This window comes from Balaenoptera physalus, assembly GCF_965194825.1.
Source record: "Balaenoptera physalus genome assembly, chromosome: 2".
In the NCBI taxonomy this organism is placed as follows: Eukaryota; Metazoa; Chordata; class Mammalia; order Artiodactyla; family Balaenopteridae; genus Balaenoptera; species Balaenoptera physalus.
Genome location: NC_138883.1, coordinates 149878731 through 149899319, shown reverse-complemented (window position 1 = coordinate 149899319; position 20589 = coordinate 149878731). Strand labels below are relative to the sequence as shown.

At 50.8% G+C, this 20589-nt stretch overlaps 1 protein-coding gene across 6 annotated transcripts in view; it reads right to left on the bottom strand.

Moving 5' to 3' along the window:
- PCSK6 (proprotein convertase subtilisin/kexin type 6) overlaps nucleotides 1–20589 on the bottom strand; it is a gene marked incomplete at its 5' end in the record, with an annotated part of 193450 nt that overhangs the window by 60858 nt on the left and 112003 nt on the right. For 5 of the 6 annotated variants that reach the window (XM_082448594.1, XM_082448596.1, XM_082448597.1 and 2 more), the window contains 4 exons: nucleotides 9584–9701; nucleotides 11262–11365; nucleotides 15388–15488; nucleotides 18843–19055. In XM_082448594.1, coding sequence (XP_082304720.1) covers nucleotides 9584–9701; nucleotides 11262–11365; nucleotides 15388–15488; nucleotides 18843–19055 — 536 coding nt within the window. The remainder of the gene's footprint in view (nucleotides 1–9583; nucleotides 9702–11261; nucleotides 11366–15387; nucleotides 15489–18842; nucleotides 19056–20589) is intronic. The other variant, XM_082448595.1, reaches the window with a different exon arrangement.

Sequence of the window (20589 nt, the reverse complement as noted above, 5' to 3'; positions counted from 1 at the left end):
CTTCTCCCAAGCTTCACTGTCTGTGTTTACAGGTCAGTGGGCCCCCCGCTGCGGGAGACGCAGCGCAGAACAGAAAGCTCTGGAGAGTTCCAGCCCCGCCGGGCACACATGTATCTCCAGGTAAATTATTCCCGGCCCTCTTGCACTAAGAAGGCAGCGTGGGTGCTGGGGAGAGGGGACCCCTCCATGTGAAGACTCACTAAACAATCCCATGCTCTCCTGGGCTGAAGAGCAAGATGGGGGGTGAAACAGAAACAAAAGTCATAATGAAGTTTTAAACTCTGTACCTGCCCCCACTCCCGACCATTTGCCAATTAGGATGCGGAGCAGTCACCCTGCTCGAGAAACAGACCTGGGATCCCAGCCAGGAAACCTTAATCCTAGGGATGAGGTGCAGGCATTCAGAGAACAGGAGCAGGAGAAAAAAAAAAAGGGCAGCCCGACCCCCCTCACGGCCGCCTCCCTGGGCCCAGCCCTGGTGTGGACATCTAGAGGAAAGCGCAGCTCAGGGCGTGTGACGTCCTCAACAAGACTGTCAAAGCCTCTTGCAATCTGCTGTTTTTATTCCTGCTCAGGGACCCCAGCTGCCAGGCCCCGAGGTCACAAAGGTTGGCCAGTCTGACGCACAGAAGCTGCAAGGTTTAGGTTAAACAATGCACAGAAACACAAACACAGGTAAGTTGTACTTTAATCACCAAAACTGATTTAGAGAGATCTTACAGCTCCCAAGATAACCGAAAATGTTCCTCTGCTACTAAACTCCGAAATTGTTGTCTGTGCACAAAGCCATCTTCCCAGGACCTAGGGGAACCGAGGAGTAAAAGGTCCTATAAGACCTCCCTCCAGACCCAGTGATATTCAAGCTCTGGGGGCTGCCCTCCTTAGAAGAGGGCTCTGGGGACAGAGACGTGTCACTTCCTGCTAAGCCACACGTCAGACTTAATTATGGACCTTCCAGATGTTCCTTCATCCTAAGGCCCCTCAGCAGCTCCCTTCTCCTGAGGGGGAAGGGCTACCAGCCCACAGGCTTCATAGTAACTTCCCGGTACCTCCATCCAGTATTCTCTAGTACATAATACCATCTAATTGTGTGTAAATGCGTAGAAACAAGTTCGCAGTTTACTAAATTCAAGGTGCTTGCCAAATCATAATGCTTAGAATCTTATGGCATCAGTGACATTCAGAGCCAGAGGTAGAAATGTTTTCTAGTAAACCAAGTGGCTGGGAAAAGCAGGAGAAGGTGGGCCACGGGCAGAAGCTCTCTGCCTCCCCGTGTCTTTCTGCTCAAGCTGGGAAGCCACTACAGGTCAGCACACGCAGACCTCCTTTCACTGCACTTCGCTTAATTGCGTTCTGTACAAATTGAAGGTCTACAGCAACCCTGCAACAAGCAAGTCTGTCGGCGACACTTTTCCAAAAGCATTCACTCACTTAGTGTCACGTTTTGGTCATTCTCACAATACTTCAAACACTTCAGTATTATTATTAAAAGTTCTGGTGGTCTCTGATGAGTGATCTTTGATGTTACTATTGCAAAAAGATTATGACTCACTGAAGGCTCAGATCATGGTGACCCTTTTTTGGTGATAAAGTATCTTCTATTAAGGTATGTACATTGTCTCTTTAAACATAATGCTGTTGCACACCTAACAGACTACGGCACATTGGAAACGTAACTTTTATATGCACTGGGAAACCAAAAAATTCATGTGACTCGTTTTATTGCAGTGGTCTGGAACTGAACCAATAATACCTCCAAGGTCTGCCTGCATTCCTCACTCCCACCTTGAAGACCTCTCCCCAGCTCAGCTGCAAGGCCAGACCTGTGCCTTGGCCCCGAGCATCCCCAGGGTGACGCCACCTTTCCACGGGCAGGGCTGGGGCCAAGCGGGCCGTGCTCAGTTCCTCCCCCGACAGTCCTGAGGTCACGTGGAGCAGGAGACCCAGTGGAACCAGAAAACAGCGGCGTCCTTCCCCCTGTGGTATTTGGCATCTGTCTGGGGGAGAAGAGGCTGCTGCAGAGCCGAGAACCATGACAACGGAGGGTCATCCAGGAAGGTCAACCGGAAGGTCAACCAGAAGGTCAACCAGGAAACCCCTGCATCGACCTTCTAAAGCATCATGATTGGATGGAGAGGGGTTAATTGGGACAGACTTATTAGACTTAGGAAGGCAACATGGCCTGTGGGAGGGCCTGGGGCCATCTGTTTGGGGACAGCAAGGAGGTTCTGAGTCACTTCCTGGGTCTATGTTCCAGGATGACTGTTTTTGGAAGGAGGGTCATGAGAGTCTGAGGCAGAGATTCTGTGACTTTCTTACTCAGGTTAGCTCACATTTAGGATTTTCCTTAGATGAAATTACTTTTGATTATCAAACCATAGATGATCATTTAGGCTGCAAATAAAATTTAGCTAAAAAAAAAAAAGAGGCTAATCCAGTATATTAATTTAGACAGGGTTGTCCATGATTAATTGGGCTATAAGGTGTTTTAAACGCACAGTGTTTAAATTTATGGCACATATTTTTCTTCTATGTGAAATGAAGGGGCTAAATTAGCTGACTTTTAAACATTCCTTCCAATTCTAAGGTTCAGTCTGACGGGGGTGGGGGGAGACAATGAAATTACAGTCAATCCTCATTATCATGAGTCCATATTTGCAAATTCACCTACCCACTAAAATTTATTTATAACTTCAAATCAATACTTGTGGTGCTTTTGTGGGCATTTGCAGAGAGAGAAGCAAAATATGTGAACTGCCCAGTATGTGTGTTCCCAGCTGAGGTCAAACAAGCTCATACTATAAACAAATGTCCTTCTTCTGGTCTACCGAGTGCCACGTTTTTCACATTTTTGTGCTTTCTGTTGGTGGTTTCACTGTTTAAAATGGCCCCAGCACAGTGCTGCAGTGCTGGCTAATGTCCTAAGCACGGGAAGGCACTGATGTGGCTTGTGGAGAAAATCCATGTGTTGGTTCAGGCATCGTCCAGGCCTGAGTTACAGTGCCGCCGACCATGGCTCACTGTCGATGAGTCAACTATACACTTTAAAGTGTCTCTAGACAGAAACACACATAAAACAAGTTTCTGTGTTGACCGATTGACAAAAGTGTCGTGACCAGAGGCTCCCAGGAACGATGGTGCTGCATTCATGAAGTCAGCATTTGTAGTGACGTCATAGAACTACTGTGAACAATGAGAATCACGGTTATCGTTCAACTTCAACTGCTTGTCTTAGAAGTAGGGAGTGCTCACAATGTGGGGGAAACAGGTTTTTTCTTTTTTTTAGTTAATTATTTATTTATTTTTGGCTGCGTTGGGTCTTCGTTGTTGTGCGTGGGCTTTCTCTAGTTGTGGCGAGCGGGGGCTACATTTTGTTGCGGTGCGTGGACTTATCATTGAGGTGGCTAATCTTGTTGCAGGGCGCAGGCTCTAGGCATGTGGGCTTCAGCAGTTGCGGCACGCAGGCTCCGTAGTTGTGGCGCACGGGCTTAGTTGCTCCGCGGCATGTGGGATCTTCGTGGACCAGGGCTCAAACCCATGTCCCCTGCATTGGCAGGTGGATTCTTAACCACTGCGCCACCAGGGAAGCCTGGGGAAACAGGTTTGCATCAAAAAATAAGCTAAGGGGACTCCGCTGGTGGTCCAGTGATTAAGACTTCACCTTCCAATGCAAGGGGTGCAGGTTTGATCCCTGGTCAGGGAGCTAAGATGCCTTGTGGCCAAAAAACCAAAACATAAGACAGAAGCAATATTGCAACAAACTCAATAAAGATTTTTTAAAAATGGTCCACATGAAAAAGTCTTTAAAAAAAAAAAAAAAGCTAAGGAGGACAAGGGCTGCAAAAAAACAAACAGTTAACTAAAGGGATATGAGGAGACAGAACAAAGGTCGAGGGCCTGGGTATGGTCACCCCCAGCGCAGGACTGCAGAGCACCCCTTGAGTTTCCTTAAGGCACCCAGGCCCATGTAGGATGCCATGATGGAGGAAGCCAGGAGCAGCGGCCTCATACAGTAGCAGGCGGGCACAGATCGGATGCCCTGGAGAGGGGCTGGGAGGGCAGGGAACCTGCACAGTACAGAGCAGGAAAGAGGGGCTTCTAGCTGCCTGAAGAGCCATGAGCCCCAGTTGTGTGCCACAGCCCCCCTGCAGAGCCCTGGAGTCAGGCTGGCCTGGGTCCAGCCACACAGGTGCTCCGGGCCAGCCCAGCTGACCTGTTGCATGACAGACACCAGGGCCTAGCCCCTTGGGTGGTGGCGGCTGACTGAGACTGCAAGAGCCTGCAGGTAGCCAAGGGCAAGGTGCCTTTCCGTCTCAGAGCCAGTGTGTCCCGCAGCCGGGATGCAGAGGGATGGAGGGAAGGTGTCCTGGGGGGCGTGGTTCCATCCTGCCTGAGCTCCTGGGATGCGCTCCTGCCCAGAGGGACACATTTCCCGGTCTTCCCTCCTGAGTAGAAGGACCAGGCCACCCTAGTGTGACCTTCAGAGAACGGTGTTCATTGGCATTAAGTGCAGGCGTCCTTGTGAGGGCTGTGGCCACACCTGCCAGTTCTGCGTGAGGTCGTGTGGGTTCTGAGCCAGGGGCCTGGGTGTCCGTGGTCACAACAAAGAGCACTGACACCTCTCTACCCTCGCCCGCCCCTCAGCCCTAACCGGGCTGTCCTCCCCTAGGGTACATCCTGTTCCGGGAGACGGTCCCCAGGGCCATGACTCGAGGAGTCACAGGGCCACCCTCTCTGCAGATCCTGCCTGGGACCCAGCCTGTGCTCAGACATGAGCATGGCACCCACTGTGTCCTGGGGGACCACTCAGGCCCTGCTGGTGCCCCTCTGCTGGCCTGCTCCGTCCAGAACCACCCCCACCCTTGAGTCAGGCTCAGGCCAAGAGGATCAGAAAGGCCAGCAGCACAGCAGGAGAGAGGCTGTGATGGGCGGGGGCTGGGGGCTGCCATCACAGACCCGTCGGGGGAAGCTGTGCTCGTTCCCTTCTGAAGGAAGGCCATGCGGACACCCCTTGTGTGGATGCTGTACATCTAGGGACTGGGGGTGGGGGATTTAGCCTGTCTCTGTCGGAATCCCCCGCCCGAGAGACAGTAAGAAGTCTCTGGGGTCGTGGAGAAGGTCAGGGAGCCGCCAGGAGAGACGGGCCTGCAGGCATGGGCGCGGCGAGGAACGAGAGGGGCCAGGCCCCTCACTCCGAGGCGCTGCCAGATCTCCCTGGGCCGTCTCTTTACAGCCTGTCACCCACCCCCACCCCGGAACAGCCCCCCGCCCCACAGAACAGGCTGTGGTGTCTGACCTACCTCTCAGGCACCCACGGGGAAAGCACAGCCTACGCAGCTTTCAGGGAGTGCTGAGTGTCGCTGCAGCAGGAGGGGAAATCCCTTGAACTCGCTGGGCACTTTTGCGATAGAGAATGGCTTGTTACCGGCCTTACAGATGACACCGGTGAAAATATGAGCTGAGCCCGAGTCTCTGTTGTGACATTCAAACACACATGGAAGACATTCTTGCCTGGTCTTGGGCACAGATGGTTTTAAATCTCCTTAGAACTTTTGTCAATTACAGGAAGGTAAATAGGATCATGAACAGTGCCATCTGCCTGTGCAAAATTATTTGAAAGTCTGTGGGTGTCAGATAGAGAAGGATAAAATGAACACTTTTATAGCCTTTCTAAAAAAGTGAAAAAGAAAATCAAGCTTAGTATAATTCCCGTGAATGAAAAAGAGGCCCAGCTTTTAAGTATCTTATTTGGCTCGCAGGATTTTCTAGCCGGCACTTCCCTTGCGTCTTTAAAAACCCAGGCTACGGCGAAACAGTTTATGACATCCATGTCTCCTAACTTCGTGCTGGAAAGACAACCAGAGTCTTCTAAAGCAAAGAGGACTTATGTACTTGTCTTCAGCTTCAGCAGGTTTGGAAGATTACCATCTAGACAGCTTGTGGTTTAGTATGGCTTGTCTTTTATTAAAGAACTCACCCACCACACAAAAGATACTTCAAAACTAAAAGCTTTGAATATTTAGGTTTATCTGTAGAGCAGACCATCTATTTCTAGATGTTCAAGAATTAACTGTGCACTAACCACATGCTGTTTACTTTTCTGGTATTTCATTAAACCAGACTGCGTGTGATGTCGTTTTATAACAACTCTGCTTGTAAATACGTAGGTGAATGTGATGGATGACAATTATCAGGCCCTTACTGTGAGCCGGGCATTGTTCTAAGCACTCCGTGTGTATTCACTCATTCAAAACCCCCAACCACGGTGTGAGGTTTGGGAGCTGTTTTAAATCCCCACGTCATAGATGAAGAAACTGGGGCTCAAAGGAGTTAAGGAGCAGCCGTGGCTGGATATCAGTGTTCTTCATTCCTGCCCTGCCCGTGACCACGGACACCCAGGCCCCCTGGCTCAGACGTCACCGCAGAACTGGCAGGTGTGGCCACAGTCCTTGCCGGGATGCCTGCACTTAATATCAAGGAACACTGTTCTCTGAAGGTCACAGTAGGGTGGCCTGGTCCTTATACTCGGGTGGGAAGACAGGGAAACGTGTCCCGTGGGTACATGGGTCCGCACAGGGCGGCCAAAGAGGCCCCCTCCCCCCTTCCTCCCTCTCTCTCTCGGTGTTCTTCTCCACTGGAAGCACTGAAGCCAGGTCTGGGACATTCACGGCATCCTAAGATTCCACCATGAGAAGGAAAAACCAGAAAGAGGCCAAGACAGTGGACAGCTGTCTCCGGGGACCCCTGGACCAAGAAACATCTGCAGAGAGGGAGCAGGGAGAGGCAGAGGGAGAAGCAGGCATGTGGGAAGACTTCCTTTTCATCTTTAAGCTAAATGGTCCCAGCAGCTTAGGCAAAGCTACACAAGAACCCTGATGAAGGAAACCAGCCATAAGCACTGGGGGTGCTCAGTGGCCCTGGCTCAAGCGACCCTGGCAGGCAGGCTGCAGCTCTGCCGGGAGATGAAGCCGTCAGGGCTAAACACGTATCTGCCTTCCAGGCGGGAGCACTTGGCTGTCTGTCTCTCTCTTGGCTCTTATGTCCTTGGGAACAACTGAATGTGCAGTTGAGGTTTGGGACAGCAGATTGGCTGAATATTCCAGAGAGTCTGAAACTGCTAAACGTAAAGATGATTTTCCCTTAGAAACAGAAGTGCGATTCTTCCCGTCTGCTGGAATTTGCGGGGACCTTTCCTCAAAGGACAGGAACAATGTCACACTGTGTGGTATGGCTGCACCCCTCAACCCATGCTGTCTAGACTCCATGTACCAGCACTTAAAAAACAAAATAAAATAAAAATAAAAACAACCCTTCGCCACCTAGGCACCACTCTCCCATCTTAAAACTATTTCTGGCAGGAGAAGAATGCTTCATTCAGGAGCTGCCCCAACGGGGAGGCCAGCGGAAAGGAAGGGCTGCAGCCTGGACGCGGCCGGGCAGAGGGCAGCCTCGCGGGTGGGACCCAGCCCCCGAGTCCAGCACCGTCTAACCTGGAGCTTGAGTGTCTGTGTGCCAGGGGTCTTCCAAATAACCAAGCAAAAGAATGCAAAAGGCCTCTTAATCTCAGAAAACCTTCCACTTTCTCCTGAGTTTGACAGTCTAAGGCTCCCCAGAGAAAACGATGCTTTCAAATGTCAAGGCTGAGACTCGCCTGCTGGCAGACCAGCTCCTCAGGCCTTGGAGGGATAACCCGGCAGTCAGTCTTCACAATTAGCAGCAGGAGGGAAATGCAATTTTTCAAAAGATCCTTCTGTGGCTATTCATCCAACAAATACCTTCTGAATTCCTACTGTACGCAAGGCATCAGCAAGAAACACTTTGCTCAACATTTTATAGCAGAAGGGCATATTATAAGAGGTAGATGTCTTTAAGGAAGGGGCGATCTCAAAGAGAGTGATCTATATTTGTTGATAAAGCAAGAATCCCTTTTAATCACCCCATCATTTCTTTTTTTTTCAAACATACATTTTCCAAAGGTAATAAACAGTTATAGATAGAAAGAAATGCATTCCATTCTTCATCAGATTTTAAAGCCTAGAGAAACACCATTCTGAAAAGGATAAAATGGACAGCGGCAACAGCAGAATTCAGGAGATTAATCTGATTTCCTCTCCTAATGGAATAGGGTTCTTGCTATTTTATTTACTTTATAGCTGATTTTTTTGGCCATGTGACACAGCCTGCGGGATGTTAATTTCCCAACCAGGGATTGAACCTGTGCCCCCTGCAGTGGAAGCACAGAGTCTTAACCACTGGACTGCCAGGGAATTCCGTACAGCTGATTTTTTTAAGAACCACCATATGACCCAGCAATCCCACCACTGGGCATATACCCTGAGAAAACCATAATTCAAAAAGAGTCATGTACCACAATGTTCACTGTAGCACTATTTACAGTAGCCAGGACATGGAAGCAGCCTAAGTGTCCACTGACAGATGAATGGATAAAGAAGACGTGGCATATATATACAATGGAACTTTACTCAGCCATAAAAAGAAAAGAAATTGAATTATTTGTAGTGAGGTAGATGGACCTAAAGTCTGTCATACAAAGTGAAGTAAGTTAGAAAGAGAAAAACAAATACTATACGCTAACACATATATGGATCCAAAAAAAAAAAAAAAGGTTCTCATGAACCTAGGGGCAGGACAGGAATAAAGACACAGACATAGAGAATGGACTTGAGGATATGGGGAGGGGGAAGGGTAAGCTGGGATGAAGTGAGAGAGTGGCATGGACATATATACACTACCAAACGTAAAATAGATAGCTAGTGGGAAGCAGCCGCATAGCACAGGGAGATCAACTTGGTGCTTTGTGACCACCTAGAGAGGTGGGATAGGGAGGGTGGGAGGGAGACGCAAGAGGGAGGGGATAGGGGGATATATGTATACATATAGCTGATTCACTTTGCTATACAGCAGAAACTAACACCACATTGTAAAGCAATTATACTACAATAAAGATGTTAAAAAAAAAAAATCCCAGTGTTTACACTTGAAGCTTATCTGAGTCCATGCTGTGCACTCTGAGCTTATCTGAGACACCGTGCTGATGTGCACTCTGGATACTAAACCCTCTCCTGCCACAGAGAAGAAGCGGGGCTGCCACCCTGGTCCAGGACCAACAGGGTCTCACTGCGGACTCTCGGGGCCGGTGGAGGTGCCAGAGCTACGGCTCCAGCCTCTAGGAGGCCGCTCGGCGCTGCTGCCCATCGCCCCCAGCCAGCAGGGCAGCTCCCAGGTCTGGGTGGCTCTGCTAAATATTACGGCTAAGAATTTCCGATCCTAGGCTGGGGTTCAGGCTGAGGGACGGATGCCTCAGAATGGAGCAATTGACAAAAGGGGAAACTACAATGACAGCAAAAGGCCTCAGAACAGTACTGGATTAAGAATCGATTCCTTTTCCTGTTTCACAATCCACAAGAAAAAATGCACACATGTATACAGACGCACTGCACGCACCCACATACGCATGTCCCCACCAATGTGCACAGGAATGCGTGTGTGAACACCTATCTCCCCCATCCCCGAAATACCTTCCAGCAGAGTCCAAAGGACACACGGGAAGAGCCGAGCTCACCTGGGCCTCTTGTCTGTGACGGCGACACAGCTGTGCTGCAGGGGCACCGCAGTCCACTTCTTGGCCTCCACGACGAGGGCGTCCGCGTCTACCAAGCCAAATCCATAGAGGTGGCTAACTGAAAAGACAGGGCCTTCAGACCCCGCTCCCCACTGCCACCACCGTCCGGGGACAGGCCACCTGTGTCCCTCCAGGGCTGCAGGGCCCCTGCCAGCGCCTGAGAGCCCCGGGCCACAGCACCCGTCCTTCTGAGGACACTCCCAGCTGCTTTACTCTCTCAACTCTTTCAGGCCAGGAATGAGGGCCAGAAAATACGTCCCATTTTGGTGCAAAATAAAGGAAGTGTTGAGGGGGGCTAGTACTTTCTTTTTGTGAGATGAGGGCGAGTTTCTTTATATTAAAGGGACTTCCTGGCATCTGCGCTCCCCGAATTTTGAACCGGACAAGAAAAGCAAAACATGAGACGCCTTAGTTCACGCAACCACGACGTGCAATAAGCACAATAAAACAAGGCTCTGCTCATCTCTTTTGCCATTTGCTTTCCCTGCTGAATTTCTAGGGCATTCAGGGAGAGCAGCATCACCCAGCACACAGGCTGGCCCAAGCTGGTGTTTAATTTGGCCAACGCAGGAGAGTTTCAGAGTTGAATTTAAGAGGCAAGGTCAAGAACTAGATACAATCTCTTTTCCTATTTAATTAAGCCAAAATTGAAATGTAGGTCAGCTCTTGTTACAGCACACCACTACCACAAACATTCCTGCAAGACAAAGATGCATCAGGCCTAATCAATGGCCTCCTTATTAAAAGGAATGTCCCTCGGAACTTAGGGTAACAATGCTTGACCTATATTTTTCAAAGAGTAGTATCAGGCTTGGTGTCAAAATAGTTGGACCTGAGCTAAAGAAAAGGAAAAAAAGTCCTCCCTACCATACCATGGCTGAATGTAAATCTTTTTCAAGTATCTCTGGTAAGAAGCGAGACAAACAAAGCCAGTGGCACAGTCCTATAATAACCTGCTCAAGAGGCTCCAAATATCTGGGTTACAAGCCTGGACTGTGGGTTGATTTCATGGTACCTGTGTCTGTCCCAGGCTATGATGGGGATAGAGCCCTTTTAAAACACAAGGGCTTGATGAAAGAAGTTTTATAGTTAGAAAGTAACTTATATAACTATCTCAATGTCCTCCTTGCACAGGTGAGGAAACTGAGGGATAGTTTCAAAATCGTAGAGCTACCCAGGGCTAAGCATGCAAGTTGTCCTTAGGTGGCACATAAGCAAACATCATTTATCTTAATAATTATGGATTTGTTTTAATGTGCATTAGAAAAAACATAACTACACATCAAACCCATGATTAACTAGATGTAATAGAGCTTCCTTTTAAAATATATTTCTTTGTGTAAAAAAAATAAAAATAAAAATAGGCAAGCCCATTTAAAGAGAACCATGAAGTCAATACTGGTACAGGTGGCCCCTGACGTGGCAAAAGTCGTGAGGCTTAGTGAGCCCAGAACTTGAGTGACCTTAGGGTACTTTCCTTAAACTACTGGATTTGTACTTTTCATTCTCGTGACACATAATTAATGTTATTTGGGGGTTCTTTTTGAGAAATTCATGTCCCCGCCTATACAGGCTCCAGGAGGTCAGGACCCACCCAGCCCCGGAGTCTTGGCCGCACCTTTATGACCAGCACCGTTCACCTTCCAGTCGTTTGCCTTGAGGTGGGCCGGCCTGGACGTCTTCACCAGCAGGTGCTGGACGTCCCTCCAGGTCAGCTGGCTGCTGCAATGACACAAGGACAGACGGCTGTACTCACGTGGGTTTGTAAGGCGGCCGCAAGGCCCATCAGAGGTGGGGCGCTGGGAGCTGGCCTCGTGCCTGGACTTGAGGAAGGCTCCGCGGGCTCCCCTCCTTGTCAAGGGTCAACGTCACAGCCTCTTTGTAAAGAACGGTTTCTAGTCATCAAACCCTGAGATAAGATAGTACAATGGGTGGCCAAAAACCCACAGTGTTAAAGCCCAGCCTTGCTACCACGATCCACCTGAGCCTGTATGAGGCTCTATGGCAAACTCTGGCCCCGGGGAGAGGACAGCCTTACGTATCAGCACGTGTTGGGAGAATCTGGACTGGTCTTCACTACGTGAGCGAGCGTTCCGTGGGCCGGGGCACGCCCGGCCATCACCTACTCAGACCCCATGCCCAGGACCACTGCCCACACACTAGAATTTGAGATTTTAGTAATTCTACGTTAACAATATATTCATTTTGGTGCAGAGTAGAAACATTTCATTAAAAGAACACTTGCTCACGATTAAAAATGCAGAGATGAGATATCTTGGACACTAAGATACATTCGCTTGCCTTTTCAACACTCCTCAAAACAGGATCCACCTGACAACGATGCTCTCAGAACCCTGCTCTGTCCACAGCGCTAGGACCGCGTCACAGACAAGAATGGGCGCTCCCTGGGGACTTCCCTGGCGGTCCAGTGGTTAGGACTCCGTGCTTCCACTGCAGGGGGCATGGGTTCGATCCTTGGTTGGGGAACTAAGATGCTGCAAGCCACGCAGCACGACCAAAAAAAAAAAAAAAAAAAAAAAAAGAGCGGGAGCTCCCTGGACGTGGCCTTTGCCACCTCTTCTTAAGTAGCACCTGCCCTGGCCAGTCCTCACAGGCATCTTTCCAACTGCCCACTCTTTGTGTGTGTGTGTGTGTGTGTCTGCAAATATACATAACATAAAATGTACCACCTCAATCGTTTTTAAGCGTACAGTTCAGTGCCATTAAATACATTCACCTTGCTATGCAGCCGTCACCACCGTGCGTCTCCAGAACGTGATCACCTTAACCCACTGAACCTCTGCCCCCATCAGACACTCACTCCCCATCCCTCCCCCAGGCCCCTGGCCAGGCCATCCTACTTTGTCTCTATGGATTTGATGACTCCAGGTGCCTCACACAAGTGGAGTCCCAAGATATCTGTCCTTCTGTGACTGGCTTAGTTCACTCAGCATAATGTCCTCCAGGTTCGTCCACGTTGCTGCAGGGGTCAGAACCTCCTTCCTTCTCAAGGCCGAATGACATTCCATAGACCACATTCATCCATCGATGGACATCTGGGTTGCTTCCACCTTCTGCTACTGTGAGTAATGCTGCTGTGAACATGGCTGTATAAATATCTCTTCGAGTCTCTGCTCTCAGTCCTTTTGGGTGCACACTCACAAGTGGAATTGTTAAATTATATGGTAATTCTTTGTTTCATTTTTTGAGGAGCCATCACACTGTTTTTCACAACAGCTGCACTATTTTACTTTCCCAGCAAATGTCCCCTCTTTGCCTGCTTTAGTACTAGAAGCTCACCTGTGGCTTGAGTCCTGGGGGGGCCTGTGTACTCCTCCTCCCTGGGGGCTCCCGCTCTCTGGGGTCTAGCCCTGGCTTCCCCTGATTTCTCCACCACGCTCTTGACACTGTGCTGGTCCCCGGCCAGTCAGTGGCCTCCTGGCTGCCTATCCCAACTGTTCCCATCAGTACAGTTTCCAGACTTTTTCTTGGCACAAGCTGACCTGCTATCCTCCCCTTATCCACTGCCCTCCTGAGGACCACAGCCAGCCTCACTGTTAGAGGAGGATCTGAGGCCCCGAGTGGCCCACGGCCTTGCCCTCTGGTGGAGAGGCGCATGCACAGGCTTTGGAGTCCAGACGGCAGATGTGCCTGCCGCCCTTTTCCCTGCTTGGCCGGGCTCGTCACCCCTCACATCCGCAGGGTCCACCAAGGATGGAGAAAGCCAGCCCCCCGGGAGCTCAGCACAGATGCCAGGAAGCCTGGGCTTCAGAGCTGACACAGAAAGGGTCCAGAAAGGGAGGATGTGAGAAACCATCTTACTAGGAGAAACTCCATTTCATTTTTGATGATAGTAATGAAATCACATATATAGTTGTATGAAAACATGTCTAAGAAATGGTGTTTAAAATGTTTTTTTAAATGAAGAAGGGATTGCTGGGCCTTGGGGGTGGTTCTCACACATAAGGCTTCTTCCTTCATCCTTATCACATGCTGCCTCTCCCCCTAGGTGACCTGGCTTTGCCCGGCCTCCTTCCACAGCAAAATTGCTGCACACATGAGCAGCTGTCCAGACACTACCCCGGCCTCCAAAGCCCCTCAGTTGAGGCCGGCAGTGTCCCTGGTTACACCAAGTTCCTTCCTGGACCAACCCTATGTGTTTAAATGCCCTAAGTGGACGCTGTTTCCAATGACGTGTGCTTGACCTACCACCTGTAAAATTCTGAGGATGAGCTAAAATGATGAGGCAGTGATCGGGGAATTCATGAGTCCACAGGCCAAGTTTAATGGGACAATCCGGCACAAAGCGGGGTTTGTTTTCTATTTAGTTTCAACTAACAAAACTCCTTGCATGTTTCCAATAAGGAAGGAAAGAAAATATAAAACAACGAATCACCAAGTATGTGAAAGCAACTTTCCACACAAGCAACTATTTAGCATTTTTTAAATGAGCCTTAGGACACAGAAGCTATCATTTTGGCCTGAAAATCAAACATATTTCGCTCTTTCTTTGTGAAACGCGTAGCATTTGAGTTTTACACTCTTTCGCCTGATGCAAATCAACAAGCAAACATACATAATTAGAAGGATTGCAGCCACCCAAATATAACTTCTGAATCATTTAAAATCTCATCTGCAGCAAATGACTCCTTCAAAGGGCTGCGTTGTTCTGAGCCAGTTTTGATAGTTAAACTAAAATCTGTTTTTGACCCCATGACTGTATGTGTAGTAGACTCTCTTTTTCTGAACCATCCACCCATTGACAACTCTAGGGGTTTTATTCAGCTTAAAGCAGATAAATCATCACCACTGTATTGTCAACTTATGAACTAAAGTTGACAAAGGGAAGCTGTATCAGCCTGAAGTGTGGTCTTGGGGTGCGGTGCAGGCTTGGGGCACCCCCTCGGTTCCCTGTGCTCCTACGAAGGGCAGGAGACTGTGAGCTTGAAAACGGGAGAGAAGGGAAGAAGCCACTCATGCCCGTGAAGGAGAAATCCTGACGTGAACCTGGAGGGCACTAGGCTGAGTGAAGTGAGCCAGACACAGAAGGACAAACACTGTGTGATCCCACAGATTTGAAGTCCGAGAGGAGTCAGGTTCATAAAGACAGAAACTAGAATGGTGGTTGGCAGGAGCTGGGGGAGGGGGAAATGGGGAGCGTTATGGGCTGAATTGCGTCCCTTCCCCAAAATCACACGTTGAGGCCCTGACCCCCAGGACCTCAGACGTGACTGCACTTGGAGATGGGGTCTGTAAAGAGGTGATTAAGGTGACATGGGGTCATTAGGGTGGGCCCTGATCCAACATGACTGGTGTCCTTACAGAAGGATCTAAACACACACACACAGAGGCCATGTGAGGACACGGGGAGAAGGTGGTCACTGACACGCCAAGGAGAGAGGCCTCAGAGGAAAACAGCCTTGCCAACACCGTGATCTTAGACCTCTAGCCTCCAGAACTGTGAGATCGTACGTTTCTGTTGTTTAAGCCCCGCCTGTGGTGTTTCATTATGGCAGCCCCAGCAGACCACACAGGAAGCTGTCTGATGGGTACAGGGCTTCAGTCTGGGCAGAAGAAAATGTTCTGCAGATGGCTGGCAGCGACAGTCACTCAACAGTGAATGTGCTTAATGAGCACCACCCTTAAAATGGTGTGTAAAATGTAAATTGTACGTTATGTGTATTTTACCACAATAAAAACTTTTTTAAAAAAAGGAAAAGGAGGGAAGGTAGGTGGGAACTTACTTTGCTTCCAGCGCCAAGGCGATGATGCCGGCCACCATGGGGGCCGAAACTGAGGTCCCGGTGTGGCCATCGGTGCAGCGCTGGCGCAGATCCGTGGTCACCTGGGCGGGGGCAGCAAGCAGCCAGGTCAGAGGCTGCTCAGGACACTGCCCCTGGGCAGGCGTGACCTTGGCCCCAGGGACGGAAGAGGTGCTATGCAGACACACCTTGGCAACGGAGGTTTCCGCGTGTCTGGCACCCCCTGCAGCAACAGGGTGATGGCGGGGTGGGAACGGGGTCAAGGCCACAGCCCCCCACCACTGCAGATGCAGCCCGAGACTCAACAGAGAGACAGAATGAAACAGAGGGGCCTCCGTGGCAAGACCCCCTGCCAGGGCCCCCATCAACAACCCCCAAGTCACTCCAGACTTCAGAGCAGGGAAACACGTGCAGGTGCCGTCTGGCCCAGAGAGCATCTCTGCCGTGAGCCAGAGGTCGGCCATCGGTCAGAGAAGGTCACAGAGCACTCTCCACCAGGACGTCCTCCCAGGTAGCTGACAGTGTCCCAGAGCACCCAGTTCTGTCTGCAGCAGGAGCTACACCTGTGTCCCTTGGTGACAGGGGTGGGCACTGATTCTGGGCCTCACCACAGTCCAGCCTGACTGCACCTTCCCTTTGAACTGAAACGGAGAAGCACGTGTGGGTACAGCTGGGAGATGCCTGTTGTGCTGGATGGGACACTGGCCCTAGTGTGACTCCCATGCATTTTGCAGGTGGAACTAAGGCTGCTAACCAGCTGACCTTAAATCGCGGATTTATCCTGGATTATCTAGCAGGCCCGATGTAACTACAGGGAGGGCCCTTAAAAGTCTGTCAGAGAGATGAGGCTTAAGAGGGACCTGATCCTCCCTGTTGGCTTTGAAGAGGGCGCTGGGGGGACAAAAGCCAGGAACATGGGTGGCCCGCAGAAGCTGGGAACAGCCCTCGGCAGCCAGCCCACACGGAAACAGGAGCTCAGTCCTATAACCACCAGGAACTAAGTTCTGTGAACACCCTGGATGAACAATGAATGGATTCTCCCTCCAGCCTCTGGAAAGGAACGCAGCCCGGCCAACACCTGGACATCAGCCTCGTGAGACCCAGTGGAGGCTGCAGCACTTCTGGCCCACAGAGCTGTGAGATGACACAGCTGTGCTGTTTCCAGCTGCGAAGTTTGGGACAATCTGTTATGACAGCAATAGGAGACTAACATACCCACCAACTGCAAGGCTCCAGCAACCCATCTGCAAAACCCTTGAGAACGAATTTCCCCCGTGGTAACAGTCCAGATCCTCTTCCAAACACAGCATTTTCCTTCCTCATGATTCAGCTGGGCCGACCACCACCAGTGAGAGGGATCCAGCCCGCGTCACACACACAGAGGAAGATTCCACAGGGAGGCTGGTGGAGACCAGCCTCCTCCCCCCTCCCAGTTCAGCAGGACCTTGACACTGGGGAGGGCAAGGGAGCAGGGATGAGGAAGCAACCTCTCTGACCCCAGGATCTTCATCTGCAAAGGGGCTTGATGCCAAGTCCTTCACGGGGCTCCTGTGAAAGCACAGCTGGCACCTGGCACATACTTGTACTCAGTCAAAGGTGGCCAGTGAGGGAAACTGAGATTGTGTGGGCAGGAGACCAAGCTCCCAAGAGCAGGTCAGGCTCGTGGCTGGCTCTCCAGCCTCAGAGAAAGGGGCATGAGTAGAGGGGCCTCCCCACAGGGAGGGGACGGCTGAACCAAGGTGGGCAGCCCCTTCCTGAAACCCTACATCCTGCTTGGTACTTGGCCGTGTTCAGTGAGTGAATGAATGAGGGAGAGATGCCGCTTCAGGTGCAACTTATTTGATCACAAGCCCTGTCTCAGCACCGGGCAATCCCTCGCAGGTCGGCACTCACTGGATGGTAGCAAGAGAAGAGGACGAGGGGTCCGAGCTCCAATTTCCATGGACACCTGCCTGAACGTGCAGACGCGAGCTGCCCACCATCCAGGGCAGGGGCTCACCCCCTGGCAGGGTCTCTGAGGGACTAAGGGACTCAGAGCAAACACCTGGCCTTGTTGAGTTGGGGGAAAAAACAAAAACCAAAACAAAAAACAACCTGCCACCCATACTACCAGGGACGAGCACCAGGACAGCAGCTGCAATGGAGTGTGATTTTCTCTTTCACCCTCTGCCCAGCGACACCCTTCTTACCATACATTAGGGCTCAGAGAATTTTATTAAAAAAGAAAAAGAAATTAAGGCATTTTGTAGCTAAGGCGTGTGCCCACGCATGCACACGTACACACATGCAGATGCCGTGTGATTAATTAAGCAAATAAAGCTGCAAGCCCTGCTCCCAGGGATGGGGAATGGCATCCACCCAGCACAGAGCCCCCGGCACACAGCACCTCCCTGCCCCCTCCAGCCGAGGCCTCTGTCAGGTTCTGCTTAATGAGACTCCAGCAAGTCCGTGTTCAAACGAGCTAGATTCCTAAATGAACAGGACACCATTCAGAATCTCAGCCCCATCCCAGGGGTGCACGGTCCAGTAGAAAAGGAAAATAAATTAATACCTTCGTGAACCAGCCCGGGCCGCTGCCAGGCTGGCGGTGGGAGGATCGCGGCTGACCTTCCCGCTGGTGCAGAGCAAATCAGGGAACGGGAAGCCTGCACGCTCCCGCAGAAAAATGTAAAAATATGCCTGCAAATAATGTCTAAAGATGTGGCCAGGCAACAGGAGAAATGAAAAGACGCCAGTGAGCTTTCAGGTTAAACCAGTTGGCCAGCTCCACGGTCTCCTTTTTTAAACGTCTAAAAACCATCTTAATGACTGTGCATTTGAATTCTGCATTCATTTCAACTTGAAACCCTCCCCTCTTACATTTTTTTAAAGTAGGAAAGCACGTAGGGAAGGAACAAGCACAAACTTCACCCATCACTAAACTAAAAGTTACTCTCTAAAAGATAAACCGCCCTTATGTTCATTGAAGTGAGCGTAACCGACAGAAACCACTCTCAACCTGAAGTGTCTGGAAAAGTCCTTTTGTGAGGAAGGGAACACCTAGGACACTCGGATTTCTAAACTGTTTCAGTACAGAAGCAAGACTTTCTCTCACTCTGTTTTGCACGTTGAAACTGAACTGGCCAGTTGGATCCCAAGCGATGTGATCACAGAACGTAGAAAGCTAAAAAAAGACACTGTGCCGAGAATACACCCCCGTTCTTAAAGGGTATTTTTAGATCCCTAGAGACAGAGAGGGTTTTAATTGGTATTTTGTGCCAAAATTAGAAAGGCAGGGTCTGAGGAAGGTTGCCAAGGGCCTGGGGTTTTCCTTGAGGCACAACTAATTCCCTGATGGCAAGGCTGGGCCCGGGGCCAGGTACACACTGCCCTGACTGGCCCGTCCTCCTGGGAATGGGACGAGGAGCTCATCCCCCGGGGTTCCACCGAGGACTCACGATTTTGCGCTCGTAGAAGGCCCCGCTGCTGTAGGTGGTGGCCAGGGTGGACGCACACTCCTCTAGGTACCAGGGCTTGTAGCCGTTCTCGGTGGTGCTGCTCACGGAGATGGTGTAGACGCTGTTGGTGTAGCCATCGCAGGAGCAGTGGTCCCCCTCTCGGCCGCCGTTCCCCGACGCCCAGACGAAAATGGAGCCCAGGCCCTGCCGGCCCTGGAGGGGAGAGGACAGGTGTCAGCCCACACGGACCCCCAGCTGGTCTCACCCCTGTCCGGCGCCCCCCTCCGCCCCTGAAGAGGGAGGGGGCTGAGGAGGATGCACTCAGACCAGACAGAGGCCGCCCAGTGCGTGGTTTCTGGGCTGGTGGGCTCCGTCGTTCCAATTTTCATAGAGTGTTGGCGGCAACAGCTATGACACCGCAGAATCACAACGTCATACTGAGAAGCTGGCCCAGAAAGTCCTCCCTATTCTTCACGGGAAAATCAAGGCCCTCACACAAGCTGTTCTGTCCCAGAGCAACACCAGTAATTTCCACCGCAATGACCCACGATCAAAAAGACCAAGCAGCGCCCTCAAGTACACTGAGATGAAAGCTGACGGCTGAATTTATGACGTTAATTTTTCTGGGGGAGGAAGAGGGCAAAAGTTCCAGAAAACCCAGCTGCAGAAGCATCCTTCCTGGAGAGTGAGCTCCTTGAAAAGCGGGTGGGCCCAGGATTTGCAGGAACAAGGGCCAAGGGCCAGAACACCCCGGGGCCATCCTAGGAGAGCGCCCCAGGGCTTCCCCACGGGTCAGCGTTGAAGCGGCCACACTGCCAGTGCAACCAAGGCCAGCGGCTTCACCTGTGTGTAGGTTTTCACATTTAAGGACACACATGTGACAGCAAGTCTCTGGAAGACAGTAGCAGGTCAGGGGAGCTCCTGCAGCCTCTCCAACCCACACCCATGGGATCCAACCAACACTCATCCCAGCCACAAACACCAGCTAAAGAAGAACACCAGTTCCAAGACGGAACTGACCCGTTCGGTCCGAAAGGCTGGACGGTTGGTGGGCACAGCCAGGCCCAGAGAGCGGTGCCAATACCCGTCTCCACATGGGCTGGCGGCTCCGGCATCCTTGCCAAGGATACTCCTGTCCAAACACACAGGAGGAAACTGACACTTAGGTCCAACAACTGGCCAATTTAAAGAAAATTTTCAACAAAATCATACAATTCCCCGTAGCCCGACCGAAGCGCTGCTTCTGACAGGATGCCTGACACACCCTTGGAGCTCAAGTCCACCCGGACGGAGGGCACCCACCCGCTCCAGAAGCACCCGGACACCCCACTTTTGGACCAAGTAGACCATAGGTCCCCACCCTTTTGTGCCTGTTTGTCTTCACTCCCACATCCCCACCAGTTCCAACCTGAGGCTCGAGGGACAGCCCAGTCCCAGGGCTCAAAACTGCCTCATCCACTCCGTTTTCCACATCTCGAAGGTAGACCTGCCCAAACGGCCAAGAGCTCGACAGAAAAGTTACTTACAGTTAGCAAAAAGGGCAACCTTCTAGAAAAAAGGCACAAAGGACTAAGGACATGCGTGTGTCTGTGCCCATAACTACCTGTAGGAAAAGATTAATCAGAAGCTCGTTCAAAGCAACGAAAATTGGAATGAAAGGGTGTTGAACCCATCAGAGCCTATCTTTATTTCACCTCCAACTCCTCACCTCACTCCAAATTATTTATCAAAGGCTGTCATTTTGCAA